General features: G+C 37.2%; 2 protein-coding genes across 4 annotated transcripts in view; one reads left to right on the top strand and one right to left on the bottom strand.

Moving 5' to 3' along the window:
- Positions 1–626: 626 nt before the first annotated feature.
- Positions 627–11421, bottom strand: cry1b (cryptochrome circadian regulator 1b). 2 transcript variants are annotated; one of them, XM_084409946.1, is made up of 13 exons: positions 10638–11421; positions 7173–7281; positions 6911–7053; positions 5859–6043; positions 5686–5774; positions 4475–4615; positions 4031–4342; positions 3664–3815; positions 3353–3555; positions 3104–3205; positions 2655–2756; positions 2498–2548; positions 627–1528 (listed from the first exon to the last, which is right to left on the bottom strand). In XM_084409946.1, the coding sequence occupies exons 1-13, from the start codon at positions 10793–10795 to the stop codon at positions 1443–1445; spliced, it is 1833 nt and encodes a 610-aa protein (XP_084266072.1). In that variant the 5' UTR covers positions 10796–11421; the 3' UTR covers positions 627–1442. The 2 variants fall into 2 exon arrangements, with proteins under 2 accessions (XP_084266072.1, XP_084266073.1); XM_084409947.1 differs by having other exon boundaries at positions 629–1528; positions 2655–2699; positions 10638–11402.
- Positions 11422–14307: 2886 nt separating this feature from the next.
- btbd11b (BTB (POZ) domain containing 11b) overlaps positions 14308–22205 on the top strand; it is a 71568-nt gene continuing 63670 nt past the window's right edge. The window contains exon 1 of one of the 2 annotated variants that reach the window (XM_084409883.1): positions 14308–15352. In XM_084409883.1, coding sequence (XP_084266009.1) covers positions 14491–15352 — 862 coding nt within the window. In that variant the 5' untranslated portion in view covers positions 14308–14490. The remainder of the gene's footprint in view (positions 15353–22205) is intronic. The other variant, XM_084409882.1, reaches the window with a different exon arrangement.

The raw sequence follows: 22205 nt of genomic DNA, 5'->3' as shown, positions 1-22205 counted from the left end.
TTTTTTTGAAAATGTAACAGTTTCCATATAAAACTCAGATATCAAGCAGCACAACTGTTTTTAACACTGATAATAAATGTTTGTTGAGCACCAAATCATCATATTAGAATGATTTCTGAAGGATCACGTGACACTGAAGACTGGAGTAATGATGCTGAAAATTCAGCTTTGCCTTCACAGGAATAAATTATTTTCTGTAAATATATTTTAATAAATTATTATTAAAATACAAATAAATTATTTAAAATCCCAGTAATATTTCTAAATATGATGTTTTTCCCCCTCAAATATACAGCCTTGGTGAGCACTAGAGCTTTCTTTTAAAAACATCTTGTCAACCCCAAACTATTGAACAGTATATTAAAAAACATACATTTTTGGCAAAGAAAGGACTTTAATTTTTGGAAAACAATGTGTTTTCCCTGTATATCTATATTTTAAAATGTAGTAATAGGGTGTAATCTGATCACGTAAAATAGATTACATGTGGTCCATTACTAGCCAACACTGATAATGAATGTTAAGAAAATTCAAATTTTCAATATGAATATTTTACATGTGAATACTGATGAACATGCTTAAAATGAGCTATTAATTCCCAATCATCTCATAATAATTGCAATTTACTAACAGGTCTATCATATTTTAATGGTGATTTATAAAGACATTACAACAATCCCAAAAAAATCTCATATAAAAAAATATAACAGCGAGTCTGTAAATAAGCAAGAAAAAGTTATGTACAATGTTTTGCAGACTGAATTACTTACAGTATACGTTTATATACATAATAGGCCTGGTTTTCCAGTAATCGTCTTGAAACAAATCCACTTGTGCTTAAGAGCGAAAGGCCTCATTGATATAGTTACTCCATTACAAAAAGCACAAATCTGACAAAATAATATACAGATTTTTGCTCTGGACTTAACAGACATGTTAATGTGTCTATTTATAAATTACAATTGAACATTTAGATCAATCAAATTCTTTGACTTGCCAAAGAGCAACTAGTTGAAACATTCTCAATTGGGGGATTGTATACATTTCCAAATAAATCCCTCTTAATATTATATAGAATTGTTTAAAACAGTTATTGCCAAAACAATCAGATAACATTGCACAAAGGGACATCAAATGGTATGCAACATATACACACTTGGAAAGAGAAACCGATGAATGACAGTAGGATAAATACTATTTGCATAAATACTACAAAATATTTTCCTCTACAATTCATCAACATACAGCTGGAAAAAAACGTACCTCCACGCTTGACCTCAACGCAAACTCAAGCTTTACAAGCAGAATGACACCATGCCAAAGCATAAAGGGCAAAGCTAAGCGTGGATTGGTTGATAACGGGCATGCGGACACGCTGTCCATCATGCCACAGGTCCCATCACTAGAAGAGAGGTGTGTGTATATCCTTGCTTTCGTGGTGGCTAGTAACTATATTGCCTCTGAAACTTCAAAGCGTGTTCTGATGCTTGTTCTTCACTATGTCGCTTCAAAGTGCTTGTCTCACTTCCTAAACACACATACATACACACACACACACACACACACACACACACACACACACAAAAACAGCATGTGAGGTTATATATTTTGTTATATATGTTGCATTCAAAAGTTTGGGGTCAGTAAGTTTTTTTTTTTAAAGAAGAAAGTAATACTTTTATTCAGGAAGGATGCATTAATTTGATCAGTGACAGTAAAGACTTCATTTGGACACAAGGATTTTGATTTTAAATAAATACTGTTCATTTGAACTTTCTATTTATCAAAGGATCCTGAAAAAAAACATCATGGTTTTCACTAAAATATTTAGCAATCAATGAAGTATCATGTGACACTGAAGACTGGAGCAATGATGCTGAAAATTCAGCTTTAACATCACAGGAATACGTCACATTTGAAAATATATTAAAAATAGAAAAAACAGCTTATGAAATTTTCATAAGCTGTAAGCCATAATCATCAAAATTATAACAAATAAAGGCTTGAAATATCTCACTTTGCTTGTAATGAGTCTATATAATATATTAGTTTCACCTTTTAAGTTGAACTACTGAAATAAATGAACTTTTGCACGATATTCAAATTTTTCGAGTTCCACCTGTATTGCTGTTTAAATGTTTTTTTTTTTTGCCCTGGTAAGCACGAGTTTTCTTTCAAAAACATTTTAAAAAAAATCTTACTGCCCCAAAATTTTTGAACAGTAGTGTAACTGTCCACAGATGAATAGCACTGATTTTGAAAAGTCTGTGCTTTCGTCAACATAATCCTTTACAAACATGATAATCCCTTCTTTTCAATGGAAGTTGTGTGTTTAAACAAGTCTGTCATTGAGAAAAAACAGAAGAAAAAAAAAACACAGTATGGAGTCGTTCAATTAAATTTTATGCCACAGTAAGACAAAACTGCATTGTGGTTCAAAACAGCTTGATATGAAAGTCTGTTACGAGTCCTCTGAGATGGTTTGGACAGAACTCACCTCTTTGTAACTGTTTGTGAACTTGTCCAACGATATCACCACCTGAGTGACCTGGTTTGGAAAGAAAGACATGGTATTCAAGCAGCCTATGAACTGGTTCACACTTCACATGTAAGCAGCATTTATTTTATTTCCAAGCATCTGTGTCAATACACACCTAGCTGTGGCTGCACACTGTTGACAGGCTGTTGATCACATGACACTGTAAAAGGTAAAGGAAAGAGGAACTCTGGTTGAGAACTTGCTCTTGATGGGTGCACTGGTAAATAAAGGGAAAATATTTCAACACAAACGACTGAAAGTATCCAAACTGCCAATAATACACATAATGAATAAAAGTGCACAATTTTACAAAAGGGTTTTACAAAAACAGGGGTTTGTGAACCCCTTAAGTATATTAATTATCTTTTATTATTATTTAATATTATTAGTAGTATTCAATTTGATTGGTTTCCTAAAACACCTGTGTGAATGTATTGTGGACTGAGACACCATCACAACTAAAACCGGGTATGAGTCCAATTGAGTCCAACTACAAAAGTCACAATAAATTATTTATAGAAATAATTTAATTATAGAAATTTAAGATGCATGACAATGTCATACCTGTAATGTGAGTGCTCTCCTGTAAGTTGTCTGCTGAGGAAGGACCTGCTCCATTACCATCTCCATTGTTGGCTGTGCTGGATGGAACAGTTGCAAGGAGGCCTGACAAGCATTACGAGAAGATCCATTAAAACCCAAGATCTCACAGCTAAACAATGGCATTTAATTTGACATATCAATCAACAAATGGACTCTCAAGTAAAACTAAAAGTTCAATAGTTAAGCTAGAGTTTTTAAGAGTTTTCTTACCAAGGCCCCGGTAGCAGGACAGCTGCTGGTAAATCTGCTTCATTCGCTCGATGTTTATCCTGCTGGCCTCAGCGTGATTAACCATGGGTTTGGGGTAGTGCACTCCAATTATGCACTTAGCGATCTTCTGAACACTTTCCGGGGCATTCCAAGGTTCATAGATGAATTTGGCAGGGAAGCCCCTCAATATGGGCAAATACCGCCTGTAGTAATAATAATAATAATAATAATAATAAACAGCTTTAACCAAACTTGTAATTTACAGTGAACTAAATATTAGTATGTAAACAAGGGTTAAGACTGAGTGGCACCTTATATAGTCTCCATTAGGGTCGGTACGTCGACCGAAGCTCACCGGACAGTAACAGTGAAAGAACTGCTGGAAGAATGAGCTGCATGAGAGCCACATCCAGCTTCCTGCGTTGACGCTCCAGTCAGCATCCAGCAACAACTCTTCAAACACCTTTGAAAACAAACATAATATCAATATAGATTCTAATGCAGAAAGCAACAGCAGATCTTTTAATGAAATCCAGAGCACTATGTTTCCATCCACCTATTTTATGCGAATTTTATGATTTCACATACAAAGCAAATTTTTTTTTATACAATATTCCAGTTTTGCGCATAATTTTAATTTGCAACTTTAGATGGAAATAGAGCTACTGATGGCAGTACCTTCATGCCCTCTTCCCAGCTGATCCACAGGTCTCCACGAGTGAGGAAGCAAGCAACAGCGTGCCTGGCCAGATGGTGGATCCACCCCTCCTGCCTCAACTGGGTCATTATGGCATCAATCCATGGGAAACCAGTCCGGCCCTCAGCCCACTTCGCCAAGGCTTCGGGATTCCTGTCCCACGGGATCTGCACGCAGATGGGATTAAACTCCATTTTGTCGAAGTGTGGGTTGTTAGTGGCAGCCGTGTAGAAGAACTCACGCCAGAGCAGCTGACCGTAAAGGGACAGTGGTGGGACGCTGTTCTTCTTGACCTGCGATCGAAAAGTCAGGAGAAAAAAGTATGAGAATAACTTGTCAGCCACTTATGATCTTAGTTACAATCAATTATGACAATGATGAATAGTGCCTTAAATGTCAGAGTAAGACAGTGTTGTACTCTTTACCTTTCTGTAGAGGTCTGTGAGTTTGAAATAGAAAAGTCTGCAGGATAGGCAGCCAAACCGGAGGTAAGGGCTCAGGCCTGTGGGGCTGGCCAGCAAGGAATTAGAATTCATTCTGGGACGCTCGAAATTAGCCACCCAAGCCTGCAAAAAAAGAAAAGAAAAAAACCTTAGGAAGTAGTTCACATACCACCAAAACGTTGGTGTCAATAAGATTTTATGTTTTTGAAAGAAATCTCTTATGTTACAGTAAATCCCGTAATATTGTGAACGTTAAGTAAAACCGATTTTATATATTTTATTCCTGTGATGGCAAAGCTGAATTTTCAGCATCATTACTCAGTGTCACACGATCATTCAAAAATCAGTCTAATATAGACCCTTTCACACAGCGCTTTGAACCCGGGAAATTGCCGGCAAATTGCCAGAACGCCTTCTGTGTGAACGCAAACATGACCCGGGATTGATGCCGGGATCGATGCCGGGTTGGGGACCTAGTAACATTGCCGTGTTAAGTTCCGGAACGCGCGCTGTGTGAACAAAAGCCGTAATAATGCCGTGTCGTAGTGATGACGCTGAAGCCGGGATCGTTCGCCAGCTGTGAAACGGTACGTAATGCGCAAGTTTATGATCGAATCAGAGAAAAAAATGCACAAGCGTGGTTTCTCGAGAGAGAAATCGCAGCTCATAAGCAAACTGAAGACGCTGCTGAGACATTACATGTCACGTTGATGTCACGTGTCTTTACAGGATTTTTACGGGTTGTGTGTGAACGCACTCTCTGATTCCGGCAAATCACTGGTAGTGTGAATGAACCAAAATCAAATGAACCCGGGTCAAATCCCGGGTCACTTTATCCGTGTATTTTCCGGAATCTCTGTGTGAAAGGGGCTTAATATGCTGATTTGGTGCTTAAGAAACATTTTTTATTATTATCAATAGTTACGTTTACATAGACACATTTGTTTCAAATCATTCCAACTGACGAATCCGAACGTAGCTTACATGAGTGCTAAATAAAGTGATTGGGAATGACTCTGTGCTTCCGTGTTCGTAAATACGTCATGCGTCTGATCAGAGTTCACTCTTCTGCAGGAACTAGACTCGTTACGGCCGTTACCGGAAGCCAGTGATTATAGTTTATTAAAGTTATAAATATGGATATTTGATCTGTATTTATAACTGTAAGACAATGTAACAGAGTAGATGCTTACCTTCCTCTCAAGGTGTCTCTCTAATCGAGTCAGAGCTTCAGTCTCTCCACCAGGCCACACAGCTGTTGACAGCCCCTCCGTTTCAAAACCTGAAGCCACATATACTGATTCAAAATCTCATCTACAACAGACACATGCACACAATGAAAATTTAAGGAACACGGGTGTCTCACCGAGCTCCTCCAGTGAGGGTACGCCAAACTTGTCATCATGGTCTTCGCTGATGGGTGTTACGCATTTGCCCATGACTTCAGCCGTGATAGTCTCCGCTGAAATTTCCACAGGATCCATTCTGCTGATGAGCGTCTGAAATCGTTTATAGGTGAGAGGAGACTGTCCTCCGTTTAACTCTATAATCCTAGAGACACGCATGAGTTTGTGATTAGGATCTATAAGCAATATTATCGGATTTTAGTGTTGTCAAGATATCAAAATTCAAAGCCAATAAAAAGAACTTGCATGATTTCTCAATACAGCAAAAGCTATTATGCTTTTGAACACACAGGCAACATTATATATATTAACATAAATATAAAATTACATTAAAACATTGAGTAAACACTGTTTAATAAAAAAGATACAGGCAATATAACAAACAAATTAACAACTAAAGATACAAAGTAACAATTTTTTCAAGTATCAAACCACAATATCAAGTATTAATGTAAACATAAATTCAGAAATTGAAAATATATATAAAAAAAATACAAAAAAAGTGAAATGTAATATATTATTTAATATTAGGGGTAAAAAAAAAAAAAAAAAAAAAAATTCCATGCATCGCAATTCTCTTTCCAATGATTCTGAGCTGTTTCTAACCAAATGAGCGATGACGCCGAGTGTGTTTTAGAAACACCCTTATTCTGCAAGCTTCCAATTCCTCACACACGCCATTTGAAGCTTTGATAAAATAATCTTTCATAAAGTTCGGAAAGGTTGAAGTGACAAGTCACAATTTTATTGTGGCTGGCAGACGACGTATATTTAGACCGTGGTTTGTCTGTGTTCTGTATTTTTTATTTTAGTATTAGAATATTTAGCACTTTTTGACATTCAAATGACAGATTAATTTAACGCTGTATCTGTGTGATCTCTCAATATCTGTCTTCATGACATTCTCAATAAAGAGTTAAATACCAGACATGATGGGTAACAGCTTCCCACAGGACTGCAGGCAACTACGTGGGAGTCATATGGGCATATGGCAATGACTAGATACACTTACTTGTCCAGATCATAGAGTGTGTGGGAGATCCTGACGAAGACTTCCACCCCTGCCTCACTGGCCAGCTTCTTAATGGCTGCATCACGATCCTTCCCGAAGGGCTCGGAGTCATACTCATATGACAGCCGGCTGATTTTCCACTCCTAAGCAGAAAAAAAAGAGAGGCGAATCAAATATTTGGCACAGCATAAACACACATAGCAAGTCATGTGCTGGCTTTACAGAAAACGGTTGACTAGTCTCAAGCGGTCTGTTCGTTGACCTTAAATAGTCTTGGAAAGACATCCGTGGGTTGTCCCCTGATGACAAAGAGGCGAGAGTTAAGTTTGCGAAGGCTGGCGTCCAAGTCCTCAAGACACTGCAGCAAAAACCTGTAACAGAAAGAATAATCAATCAACATTTAATTTCAACAGTCAGTGATGAGCAAATAAAACAGTACTTTAGATAGACATAGTTATTCATTTTAATTTCTTGCAGCAACAAAAGAGGGATTTTTCTGACATTCTTGCAGTCAAAGCAAGAGTCCAGCAGAGGGCACTAACGAACTATGAAAAGCATCCTGTATTACATGGGCTGTGTTCAGAATGCCAAATATTTCTTAAAATAGAAAGTGAAACCTTAGCAGAAATACATTTAGCTTATTTAGTAGTTTGCTACACTAGTGTTTCTCAACCTTTTTAATTCCAAGGCCCCTCATTGTCCAAAAAGTGTTACATTTCAGGATTCCAGTTTTAAAAGCTGAATGTTCTTCAGGGATCCCACTCATTTTAACCAATACATTTGCATGACTCTTCCAGTCATATGCGATTTGCTGGATGAGGATTAAGAATATTTTTACTCATTCTTTTTAAAAATGCCCATGGAGTATTTAAGACTTAAATCATTTACAATACTTTTGAGCCTCTTAAATGAGTCTACCTCATTTATCCAGTTTTCCAAGGCTGTGGGGTTTTTAGTTGTTTTATTTCAGCTTACTTTAACAGTCACCGTTTTGTTGAATGACCCAGTTAAAACCACTTATACCTGGATTGAATCAATAATGAAATGAACACTGGACACATTTTAAAATAGTATGCATGATTTTCTTTTTGGCTGCACTAAATATATAATGTAATAAGGGTATAATCCTGTCTGAGGCTGAGCTAGAGTTGTGTGTGTTCAGCAGACTAGAGTTCCCTCTTGTGGGACTGTATATTAGTAGCATCCAGTTGAGCCTGTCTGCAACCCTTACTCGAGACGTCTGATCCGCTACAGCACGTCCCGGCCACCAGGTCAAGGCCATTTCAATGTATCTGCATATGCAAACACATATTGGCTTGTGCAACATAAGCCAGCATAAACCAGAAAGTATGCTACACCAGCAAATGTTTAGTGTTTTCCAGCACAAATTTTACTAGGCATACATTAATGTTTGGGGTCAGTAAGATTTAAAAATAAAAATAAAAATAATTCAGCAACAGCAAGGATGCATTACATTGGTTAAAAAAGACAGTAAACACATTTGTTACAACAGATTTCTATTTCAAATAAATACTGTTCTTTCGAACTTTCTATTCATAAAAAAAAAAAAAAAAATCAGTTTCCACAAAAATCATGTTTTCAAAATTGATTATAAGAAATATTTCTTGGCCAAACTGATTTCTGAAGGATCATGTGACACTGAAGACTGGAGTAATGATGCTGAAAATTCAGCTTTGCATCACAGGAATAAATGACATTATTAAATATATTAAAATAGAAGTTATTTTAAATCATTATAATATTTCACAATATTAGTTTTTACTTTATTTTGGATCAAATAAATGCAGCCTAAGTGACCAAAAGAGAAAAAAATCTTACCGACCCTAAACTTTTGATCGGTACTGTTCGATTCTGTAGAATTAAATCAAATCATTCAAATTTATACACAGTCTTGTCCTTTAAGTGTTTACTAAATATGTAAAAAAAAAAAAAAAAAAGTATCCATACTTTATCAACAAACATTTCACCATATTTCAATCCTTTCTGAAAATGACAGGGCATGCATTTCATATTTAAGACTTTATAGTTTCAGATTTAATACATATTTACCATTTAAAATGAAATTATGCTTCTGCATAAATCACTTCAGATGCAGTTCCTGATCTGCATTTGCATTGTAAAGATGGTACAGTACAAATGAGTGTGACAACGAACCTATACACGTGACCAGCCTTTGCAGGGTTATAATTTTGATTATAGTTTAGCAACTTTAAAGAAAAGTGGTGGCATAATGTGGGCGAGATGCTGTTAGAAGGAGAAGGACAAGTAGGTCAGTGCTGACAGGGAAATGAGGTAATAGCATATACTGACACACTGACCTACTTCCTCACATCCTGCACCGGTGGAGAGGAGAGTTGGCTGAGTTGTACGTTACATCAGAACTCTGCTATGAGGGTGACTGCTCCAGGATGTCCCACCACAAAGTACACTAGATACATCTGTCCAGCACTAACAAAAGGCCATATGGCAGTTTCTTACTGCAATAGTCTGAATTTACTCTATTAATCCTTACAAAATGGCAAACAATCCCAAAACGTACCTAAACCAACATAAACTTAATACGATTTTTATTTTATTTATTAAATAACTACATAAAAGAGGGCTATTCATGGCTGACAAGTTCATTTTTTATTTAAAAGTAAGCTGGTCTTACAGCTAAGAGAGTATATTAAAAAGAGAGAGAATTAAATTAAATAAAATGGCACAGCTTACAGATTTTATATTCATATTTCGACAAAATATGACAGAGGACACGAGAGATAATTTTCAACATTCAGATGCAGACCTGCACCCAATTCAAGTCTTAAAATCATCTCATCCAAAGATTTTTTTCAACATTAAAAACATTGGGGTAAAAAAACATGCAAATATCACCATCACTAATGTTTTAACATTTTATTTTGTTAATAGTGATCCAATAGTGACTAGTATCTTTATTCAATTTCACTATAAATTATAGATGGAATAGTACTAGTCACACTCACTATGTAAATAGAGAATTAATATTAGCATTGATTAGTGTATATACAGTATATATAATAAGGAATAAGGGAGAGGTGCTAGTGATTGAGTATAGTATTATATATAATATAATTATATAACTGTATAATTTATGCCACTGAATGTGGATCTGTGGTATTTCACTTCACTTTAGTAGTAGCCTAGGCTATGTATTCCAGTTGTTGCTGGTACCCATTCCAATTTAACCAGAAACTGTATTAATACTTATTTTTAGTCACAGCAAGTAACTATTCTAGTTTACTAGTGCATGGTTCAGATAATAACTGTTCACTACAGACAAGTATGTATTCCACTTGTTGTTGGTGCCAATTCCATTATTACTAGAAATTACTCATTAGGTAATTATATGTATTACATGTACTGTATACTAGTATTCATGCCTTGTAAAAATGTATTCAAATAAGCAATAGAATTTAATAGCTAATTTTCCATTGGACTAGTTATTTGTCTCTTCAGGGATGGTGCCTAGTACTAGCAAAGGACTAGAGACTAATTTAACAGATGCTTGTCAGTTAAATTACTAGTCCCTAATGAATAGTTACAAGGGAAACCTACACTAACCCTAACTTACTAGTTATAACATGTACGTACTACGTAGTATAAACATAAGTATAGACTACTTGGCTTATCATACGTGCTAATGTCTGATCCCCTCTGTCCTCTGTCTGATCCAAAGGAAACTCACCTCCATCTGCTGATTCCCACGTTGGACGATCCTGCAAACCAGGGGTCCAGTATGTAAACACATCTCAGGGTATCAGCTCCTATTACAGAGTCCAGCAGTGATGGGTTATCATGGAGCCTTAAGCCCTTTCTGAACCAGTGGATCGTATTGACAACCATTACTCCAAATGAACTGCAGTCCCCTGTGAGTTTACGAATGCTCCAGCTACTCCCAAACTAGGCAACACCAGACTTCTCAATCCATGTAAAAAAAAAAAAAAAACAAAAAAAAAAGTAGATCCGGTGACGTCTTCTTCAGCCTTGTTCAAGAAAAACTTTTCCCATGTTGAAGCTGGATAATGAATCACGCAGCGAAAAATCATATAACGTGTCGTCGTTAGTTGCTTTACACACGCTGTGATTGACACAATGCGCGTGCCTCAGCAAATTTAGAGTGTGTCCAGAATATACGGCGTGACAAAACAGTCAACACTAACGTTACTGTAAAATGACGGAATAATATAAAAAAACACTCATAGGAAATCCTCAACAAAGCAAGCACGCGAACGTCAACATGGACACGAGAAGACAGCCGTTTAACATCTTTTTCCTACAACATTAAATACATGTTTTTTTAAGATTATATCCATATGTAAGCGTACGTTCCCTCCATATAACAATATGAGCGTCGACTAGACACGAATATTTAAACGATTGTTGTCCTTTAGTTCACCCGAGTTCACCCCGTGAACCGTCAGCCATTAGTCGACTCCACCCACTCATTGACGCAAACTGGCACCTACGCAGCTGATTGGTCAGATCCGCCCGCACACGTATTAGAACATCACGTTTCTGCGGTGTGCTCGCGCGAACCCGCACTTTTCTTTCACTGTCAGATTCGATTAGTTCTGTGAAGTCAGTGGCGCGTTCTCGATTAACTTCGACCACGATACACAATGACCACTTAAAATAATAGTGCATTTAGATAAATACATAGGAAAAGCTTGTTGTGACCCTGTTACTGCTCGATTCTGATTGGACAAAGTGTGAGTACCCGGATAGGCACATGAACAGAAGTACAAGGGAACAGATGGGTTTTATTATGAGACATATTTCTGCACTAGTGGTAGGACGTAATTCACTTCAAGTGTATAGAATAGTATGGCCACAATTTCACTTAAACTTTAAGGTAAACTAGTAGCAATCTAATAATATATTATAATTGTATAATTTAGTGGTGACTGGGGCTAGTTGACTGGCTAGATTTTGAGTCTAATAACTAATAACATGCAGTTACATACGCCATAAAATTACATACAGTCATTTTATATACAATAAAACCACACTGGCATACATTGAGGCAACAACTAATTGTGAAAACAGGACTAGAGAGTGTCAGTCATAAATGCTTGGTCAGGGTAAGTTGTCATGTTTTAAAAGTTGTGTTTTACAACTGTTTGTACTGTCTAAAATTAGCTGCAAAGACTCTAATAGTCTGGCAGGTTCCTTTGTGTCCAACTAACCTCATAGAATGTAATTCATATGCCCTATTATTGGGGCATGTTGTCATAAAAAGTAGACACATCTTTTTCTTGGGCAACAACAGTGGAAATGTTTGATTACTTTGTTGTATATTAATGTAGCTTAATATGTTGCAAAGAATTATCGTGCTTCAATCTGCTATTACTTTTCTTAACATCAGCAAAGCGCATTTGGTACAAATCTTGTATTTGGAGGCAATGAATGGCCTGGTTGAAAGATCTTTATACAGTAGCAGTTTTAACATTAAGTGACATGGCATCTGACGCACAGAAGGCCTCTCTCTTTATATTGATCAGTGTGGGGAGAGAAAAACATTGCAATTCACAGTGGGAACTACTACATTGATCCAAGACACAATTAGTTTATTGATTAGGTTTGCACTTGCCTTTAGAACATTAACGTACAATAAAATAAATGAGGCAGTTCATCTTTAAAAGTTCAAGCCTTTCTGCTACTACATTACTGCTGATTTAAAATTAGCCTACTGCTTTTCATTTGAGTTGTTAATCATTGAAATTAGTCTGGACAGACCTAATTGTCAACCAGCTATAACATATATCTTTCATCCCTTATAAAATTATTGACAGATTTCAAGTGAATGAGTTTAATTGTAATGCCACTGACTCATGTCTGAGCTCAGTTTGTTGAGTGAATAAGACATGATGGTTTGGTTGAAGTTTTGTTGAACACTAGATGGCAGTCTATCATAACAATTTATGCTAATTCAAGTGCATATCTCAAGTGAAAGTTCATTGATCTGATACTCGTTGATTATGACATACAAATTAATAATCAGATTTAAAAATAAAATTGTAATGAAACTATGAGGTTCAGTGTCTTTGATACTCTTGGCAAAAACAGCTTTCAAACTGTTGTTTCCCTTTTAGTCTCAGGTTTCTGAAGGGGTGTTGTCCGAAGAGGTCAGTGTTGAGTAAAATATGGTCCCCTTTTTATCAAAGCCAAGTTGAAAATACTTAAACGGTGAAGTGTATTTCAAGTCGAAAAGTGTCATAAGCTTTCTTATGATACAGTTACTGATTCATGCTGTATTCTTCAGTCTTTAAACATAAAAGTCTTAACTATTTTAAAGTGTTTTTCTTGGTGCCAAACAGTTACTGCATTCGTCAAAGCTACTTGGAAAATAAGGAGTACTTGATGCGCAAATTCTGTCTTTAGTTTTACATTGAAAACATATGACCTTTACAGACTCTGGGAGTGAAGTTTACAAGAACCCTCCATTCAAGATGACTAATATATTATGCATACTCTTTATTATTAATGAGCAGGAATCTCGTTACTCTGAGCCCCATCTGAAAGGGAGAATGGGGAAGAGGACAGGTGTTCATTTGATCCCTTGCTTTTTTCCCCTTTAAACATGCTGCCCTGCTTGGTCTACTGGATCGGAGCAGTTTCATGCATGCTGACTACTAGTTGTATAAAGTCTATCTATTTGTTTTGGCCACTTAAGATCACTATATCTAAAGCTCTGTTTCCACTCCAGAGACCTATTATAGTTGATTTACTGATAGTATTCTCAGTAAATGAAATGCTTTATCTGATCAGAGTCAAAATAGTTTTAAATGATATAGTTAAAGAGAATTGAAAGTTGTAAAAAAAGTGGATTTTAATGAACAAGTCGATAATAAATGTAGTTAATTGCCACTTTACATTTTAAAGGAAAAATCTATCTATCTATCTATCTATATGTTCTGTCTGTCTGTCTATCTATCTATCTATCTATCTATCTATCTATCTATCTATCTATCTATCTATGTTGTCTATCTATCTATCTATCCATCTATCTATATGTTGTCTATCTATCTATCTATCTATCTATCTATCTATCTATCTATATCTGTCTGTCTATGATCTGCTATGATATTTATATCACAACACAGGGAAATTCCTCAGAAATGATAATACTTTATGCAAGTGGGTATCAAAATGGCAGTTTCATTCTTGTACTGTCTGACATCTCTCCATATTTTTAGAGAAGATCTCCAAATCAACAGAAGTGCATCATGCAGTACCGTGCACATTCAAAAGCAACTGTACGCAGCAATGGTCCCTTAAGCGTATTGGATGCAGTACTGTATGTGGCTCCTCCTCCAACTGACGCTTCACAGCCTTCAAACACACTGGTGTGTGCCATAATAACGCCACTGCTCCTTCAAAGTTGGGGGCGCATTTACAACAGTGAACGCAACAATTTGGAAACTCGCCTATGCCTTTCCAATAACAGTGGACAGGATAAAACCGTCAAGCAGTGGCGTTTGTTTACAAAGGAACGTTTCTTTTTGCTTTCAACCTTGTGGACAATATGAAGTACAGTTATGGCAACAAGGGGTAAATCCGTGAGGACCCTGGAGGATTTGACGCTGGATTCGGGTTACGGTGGAGCCGCGGACTCCTTCAGGTCATCCAGCTTGTCTCTGTGCTGCTCCGAGGCGCACATCTCCTATGCGCATGGAGGGCACTGCTGGCATCTGACCGACTCCATGCGCAGTCGACACAACAGCCTAGACACCGTCAACACCGTCCTGGCCGAAGACGGCGAGACCCTGGAGTGTTCCGGACACTGTGCGAAACTTCCCGAGCTTGAGGATGTGCCCTGGAGCCTCGGGGAGGTGGAGAACGCGCTCAACAAGGAGGAAGAGTTGAGATTCGGGACCGTGTCCGCGGATCTGCTGGCGCGTCTCTCCGCGCTCGTGAGCCGCGCGCTGGTGAGGATCGCCAGGGAAGCGCAGCGGCTGAGTTTGCGCTACGGCAAGTGTACCAAATACGAAGTCCAAAGTGCCATCAAGATGATACTGTCGTGGACCATCTCGGTCAATTGCATCGCCTCATCGCTCAGCGCGCTGTCCATGTACAACATGAGCACCGAGGATAAATTCAGCCGGGGGAAATCGGAGAGATGCGGCTTGGTCTTCTCCGTGGGGAAGTTCTTCAGGTGGATGGTGGACGGCAGGGTTGCGGTGCGCGTCCACGAGCATGCGGCTATATACCTGACCGCCTGTATGGAGAGCCTCTTTCGAGAGGTGTTCACCCGGGTGTTGAATAGCTCGGTGGTGGAGAAGGATAACGGGATTCCCAAATTTACACTGGAATCCTTTGAGCAGGCTCTGAGCAATGATGCGGAGTTGTACGGCCTCCTTTTGCCCTATCAGCATCTCACATGTGGGAAAAATGCCAATGGTAAGTTCTGCACTTCAAAAGCAGTTCAACAGTCTCACAAAATTAACAGATAGTTTTTCTTGTTTTATTCTGGGACAGGGCAAACACTTATGTTTTTATGTCTCACGTTCTTTTCAGATTTTAATTATTGTAATGTGGTGCTGGAACTGATGGAAAAATCGTAACTGGCTATGATGTTCATAATGTCAGTGACATTAATTTTTGGGCCCATTGCCCAGAGACTGACATCATCTATGTGTATATATTATTACACAGCCTCAATGGCTGTGTTTACGTGCACAAGAATATTACATTATTAATCAGAATTTGGTGGTCATACATTCTGGTTATGTAAGCATCATTGCCATTGCCAGGTTATGCCAATATTCAGGTTAAAGATGGTTGTGAAATGTCAAGCTATTGAAGATGTGCATGTAAAATTGGTTATTGGCTGCATTTCCATGCACAAAAATTAATTTAGCTCATTCCGTTTTATTGTTAAGGACATGAATGGGATTTAATGAGCTGATTGAGTTACTGTTAAAAATGACTAAGATTGGAGCATAATAAATGGCAAGATCATACTTAATTTTCTTTTACGGATGCCAGAATATGGACCTTAATTGCAAAATAAGGTGCATGTAAATACGGTAATTATGATTTCTGGCCCTCAGCGATAAGGTATAACTTAATTTATCTGGGATGTGCTTTGATTTATGTGTGCTTGGACGTATTAGACATTAGATATAGTTTTGTTGTGTGTGCCTTGTGTATAATTTAATGATGTGTTAGGGAGTGGTTCATTTCTAATACCAAGCTCAGCTGCATTTTCCATGGGCAATCAGCTCACAGTACCATCTTGTTCCTCTTAATGTATCATTTGTACAGTTATGGTAATGGTCCTTATGAATGTGTCATCCAGAATGTTTCCAGGCTGAAGTTTACATGCAGGATAACATAATCCAAGTGATTAACCCTGGAGCAAAGGGACTATTCAATGTATAACTTCCAATAATGCTTGCGCAACAGTTTGGACTTGACAGTATTGCAGCACCAACGAGAGTGATGATGTCATTGATTTAATACAGCTGCCTGGCAGAGGGGTTTTTCTACTGTAGTCTATTGGTGTCCACACACATACTAACCTATACACATCACCATATATCAAGTAAAGTCTTCATGAATGACGAAACGAAGGAATCTCAGATTAGTTGTAATGGACATAATGGACAGACGTCAGTATCCCATTACAGAGTGCTCTCACCTCTGTCGGAATGCCTCATTTTGCATAGATTAAGAGGTGAGCGTTTCAACAAACTTAATTACGAGGAGATTACATCTCCTCCATAGTAAGGCACATTTCTTCCTCAAGGGTGATTTCAAGACGGGTAATAGCCCAGCCTTTGTTATTCTCTGGAGAGCTGTTTTAATTGCACTAGGGGTTTATTTTGAGAAACACAGAGTCTTCTTCCCCATTAAATTCTGTTAGAGTTAGAATAAGCATACATTTTAGACATGCAATTGTTACACAACCTCTTCATTTCCTTGAATATGCATAACTGCATTACATGCGTCCCATAATGCAATCTGTAAGCTTCCTCCAGCCTGCCCTGCTGTGGTTTAGATGTGGAGGCAGTTGGTTCAGTTGCAGAGGTGGCCTGCTTTGGGTTACCAGGGCTGTTGTGTGCCTGTGTGTGTTCTGTGCCAAGCACTGAGGGTATTTTAGTGTATGTTTGTGTGTGTGTTAATGGAGGCAGTGTTAGGGAGCCCAAGCATGACACGGCTCTAGTTGTACCAGGCTGCCCCAGTACACAGCAGGTTCTTTACTGTCTGGAGCTTTGGGTGTCAGGGATTTCTTTTGTGGCGGGTTTGCTGGAGGCATTAGAACAATTAATGGTAATGTTGGAGGATGAGGTAACAGTGGAGTCTTGGTTTCACAGATTAGTGCTTTAATACTTTAAACACATGTCTATTTTTATCTGTCAGGAATCAACAATCGTAGTCGGAATTCTAAAAGCCAGGCCTATCAGTTGATTCTGATCTTAATGACTCAATTCAATTTGTCACATTCAAAATCCATTGATGTCTTGACTGATCTCTCAGACAAATGAGTTCTTGTCTCAGAAGAATGCAGGCAGTGCTGTGTTCATTTTTTTCCAGGATCTTCTGAAGGCTCTTGGCCATCCGATTCTCTGCCCACAGACTTTGCTGAAAATGTATGATAACATCACTACGGAATTTGCATTCTGCAGTGTAGCAGTCCAGCAGTAAAAGACAATACAGATAAAATGCAAAGGTAACAACACAGAGACATCTCCTGGGGTGAGATATCTGCCTAACTTGAGTCTATAGGGAACAATTTAACTCAAAGCAAGAGGAAGTTTAATGTGCATTCCAAAATTGCACAATGATGTATTTTAAAGGTCATCATAAGGTTGGGTGGATGACCAATATCTCATCTCTCCGAATGACACATTTTATGTCACAATACATATATGACATGACAGTATTTATGTCATGGTAAATATATGACACATAGAATTATGACAAAATAGTTTTTAATGGAAATTAAAGCCTCAGATGGTTTATATATTATATTTTTGATTATTTTCTTAGTTGCATACTTGCATAGATAATGGGCACTACAATAAATGACTGAATATGTTTAAAGCAAATCATTAAAATTACAAATAGACAGGCAAAAATTATATATTTTAATAACAACAACAATATAATAATGATACTTTTGTATTATTTTTAATATTATTTTATAACCCTAATTTTTTTATATATTATTTAATGATACATTTTGCATTATATATAGATAACGTCACTACATTATAATCAAGTTTGAGACTAATTAAAATTATAAGAAGTGGACAGTATATTGTATACTAATATTATTTTAATAAGAAGAAGAAGACGAAAGTGACTCATTCACATGATTTTTTTAGTTTCTGTTTCATCACTCTGACACTTGTTCTGTCCTGCCAGTTAAACTTTTGTGTTTATGACAATAGATACATTAGAGAGTGAAAAGTACAGAGGATGATCTTGGGTAGGCATGTGATGTAGCATGTATGAGAGCTAGCCCAATCGCACAGATGGCTCTCAGCATGACCGATGTGGCAGGTCCTGAGAGAGGAACACTTCTCTATTCATCAAAATTTACTGAGCTATGAAACATAATGAGCTGGGCATTACACACCGTGCTTCTCACTCGAGCACAAGTGTGTGCGGATTCACCCACACATGCACACATTCCAGCTCTTGTAAATAAACAGACACACATATGGATGCCTGGCAGGAGTGAGGGCACCCACATTCACACAAACACACACATACACTCACTCATAGACAACATACTGGGTTAATAACGTGACACTCATTTTTTTTAATGTAGATCTATTCATTTATTTAAATTAAATAATTTATTATTTTCTGACGTTTTAATTTTAATAAATTTTTTTATTAAAAAACTGAAGTCATACAGACCATGATTCATGATTCCAAAATGTTTTGATCAAGTTCTGAATTTTTTATGGGGCAAAAATGTCAAGGTCTTATAACCGTGCCTGAGATTGTTAAAAATCTCATTAAATGTTTGAAATTCTAGGGCGAAAATATAGTTTGGCATTATCTGCTTTTTCAATTATTTCTTAATAAGAATTAGTGAAGTAATTTTAAATAAACTTTAGTCTGCCAAATCAAATGGAGTAACTAACATGCGGGAAGCTGTGTTCTTGTCGTAAAAAAACAAAACAAAAATTGATAGTCAAGGTCAGCATGTCAATAATAATAATAAATATGTATATAAAAAACCCTTAATAACTTGCAGATAATGCCCTGCGGCAATGTATTTGAGTATATGTCGGCACATACCCTAAACATCTTTTCTAAATTTCCCTACTGACTAGAATGAGATTACGAGCAGTCCTCACAGCAAGTTCATGATAAACAAAGGCGCCCAAGACCAAAGAAAAGACCGGATCTTTATCAATGTAATGCCTAGACTGAAGTTTACAATTCAACATTACAACATTCCGAGGGAAAAAGACATATTTGTGGTGACTGCTATCAACTGGCTCTTGTCAGTAGACAGTAATGACAAAAATCAGTTTGCAGTGCAACATAATGAACACATTCACACAAGCCCAAGGTCAGACAGAGGTCAGACAGCCTCCTTCAATAGCAATCGATACCACTAAGGGTTTCAGCTTACTAGATTGTCACTATGTTCAATAGTTATTACAAGCTTCTGTTGCTATATCCACTTGGTATTCCTATCATATTCTAAAGGAATGTTCCGGATACCATTCAAGTTAAGCTCTATTGGTTGCATATGTCATGCTTATCACAGGCAACTCATTGACTCGTCATTCGTTTGCTGAAAACAAACAAAAAACTTGCTTGCATTTTACTTACAATGGCAGTCTATAAGGGCATTCTAGATGGTTTAAAAGAAAAAAAAGCTTTATGTATTGTTTGTGCTTATATTAAAGGGATAGTCCACTCAGAAATCAAAATGCTGTCATCATTTACTCGCCCTCATGTTGTTCCAAAGCTGGATGCAATTTTTTGTTATACTGAACACAAAAGAAGATAGTTTGAAGAATGTCGATAGCCAAACAATTTCGGTTACCTTACTGTACCATATACGTTGAAATATTGTAACACCTCGTTATATATATATATATATAATGTGTATATATATATACTGTCTCACTTGAAACATTGTCATTGTATTTTTATGGTGAATTTCTTTTAACCACAGCCATTTTTTGACAGTAAATTTAACAGGATTTTTTTACTGTTTTGACAGTTTGTATTACAGTAGCCACATGTACTTTTTAAAATCTCAAATACCTAATTTAATACTTAAAAAAATATCAGTTTGACCCAAAAGATGTGCTCTCAATTTTTAATCAAGAGCTCCTTTCCAAAGGGAATGCTGAATACTCTGTGACATCCAACACCCACAACAAGACAACACATTCAGTTAAGCTTTATTGCAGTAGACCTGTACCTACCCTTACCTGTTTGATTTGTCTCTACTTATCTAGAAGATGACATTGCTGCTCACATCCTGTGGAGATATATTTTCTGTTAGTGAATAGATCGGTGATCCTGTAAAAGAGAAAGACATAAAGAATGAAAGAGATAGAGAGAAAAAGAAAGCCACAGTGAATGTAGTGGTGCTCAGATGAAGAGGTACTGGAGGCAGCCAGCACACACAAGGCTGATGTAATTCAAAGCTTTTTTAGAGTGGAAGGATTCATAAAAAACACCTTTTCATGTTAGACTACACTATGGTGTGCGTTTTGTCTGTGTGCATGTTCATGAAAGATTTGTGTGTGGGAAACCACCACATGTGCAAGATTGCATTTATAAATGTGCACACCAAATCAAAACAACAGAAACCATAGTTCATATTAAGGTGTAAAGGGTTCTTTTACTTTAGACTTGGAAAAGCAAAAGTCTGTCATCCTGCGTGACCGATTGCTACAGCTTCATCCTGTGTAGTTGGCATATGGTTTATATTATTTCAAGGTATGTGTGTGTGCATGTATTTTTTTTCTTCTTTCGTGACATTTTTATTACAAACACATGCTCCTTCCAGAATAAGACATTTCATGTAAAAAAGGGGCCACTGCAAACATGATAAGAAGTCCCATGCATCACTTGGGTCACTTTCTGGAGAGGACGGACACAGATGCGTTCAATTAACGGCGCAAATAGCCTCAATTTATACCGCAGAAAATTAAGTTTAGAAAGAGTCTACTTCTTCTTTTTTTTCAATGGCATAAACACGAGAAATCAGTGTGCAATCACTGAAGTTGGTCTGTTGTACTTGGTTCTGTTTTCCATTAATTCGGCTACTTATGATTGCTTTGCTGCTTAATGGCATTAGATATAGGTTGAGACATTTATGAAATATAGCAAAGCTTTAAAAAGCTGAAAGCATTCTGACCAAATTTGGGTTTAGTATCTCAAGCCCTCTTGCGCGACCATCAGTTCAATTTTACATTTACATTTACATTCACATTTATTCATTTTATCCAAAGCGACTTCTACTCATAATTTTAAATCTGATGGTATGGAACCAAATTTCCACCCGGATTTTAGTAAAAACATAAACATTTTTGAACAAATAGTTTTTATTAGATCTTCTACAAATTTTGGTCATATGGAGTAAACCAGGGGTTGCCAATTCCAGTCCTCGCGCCTCCCCGGTCTGCACACTTTTTATGCCTCTATTATCTGAATTTAGAAGAAAGCTCCATGAACTCGGGCGCGTGCCAACTGACAAGGTCCCTACCTACGCAGTGTTCACTGCGCCCTACTCCCTGAGCACGGACTATCTGTTGAAGTTCACTTCACTTGACAGCATCAGAGACTGACAAGGAAGAGAAGAAATTGTTGAATATAGTCGTTATTTTAGTTTTTTTGCGCACAAAAAGTATTCTCGTCGCTTCATAGCATTAAGGTTGAACCACTGTAGTCACATGGACTATTTTAACAATGTCATTTCTACCTTTCTGGGCCTTGAAAGAGGTAATAACGTTCCTGTCTATAGGGGGGTCAGAAATCTCTTGGATTTCATCAAAAATATCTTCATTTGTGTTCTGAAGATGAGCGAAGGTCTTACGGGTTTGGGACGTTCATTTTTGGGTGAACTAACCCTTTAATAAACATGCATATCTGTATAAAAGTTTATTATAAATTGCACTTAAAGGTATAGCGGAGGATTTTCTTTTTCCAGGTGGATCATCAAGACTATTGGTCCTCCTAAGTGTCAATCATTCTGGTGATATGTTTATGTAAGGCCGTCATACGTGCTCGTGCACACGATTCACACGATGGCGTGCGCTCA

The sequence above is a fragment of the Rutilus rutilus genome (genome assembly GCF_951802725.1).
Source record: "Rutilus rutilus genome assembly, chromosome: 5".
NCBI classification, from domain to species: Eukaryota; Metazoa; Chordata; class Actinopteri; order Cypriniformes; family Leuciscidae; genus Rutilus; species Rutilus rutilus.
The sequence above is the reverse complement of the archived record's forward strand: the minus strand, read 5'-3'. Positions and strand labels throughout refer to the sequence as shown.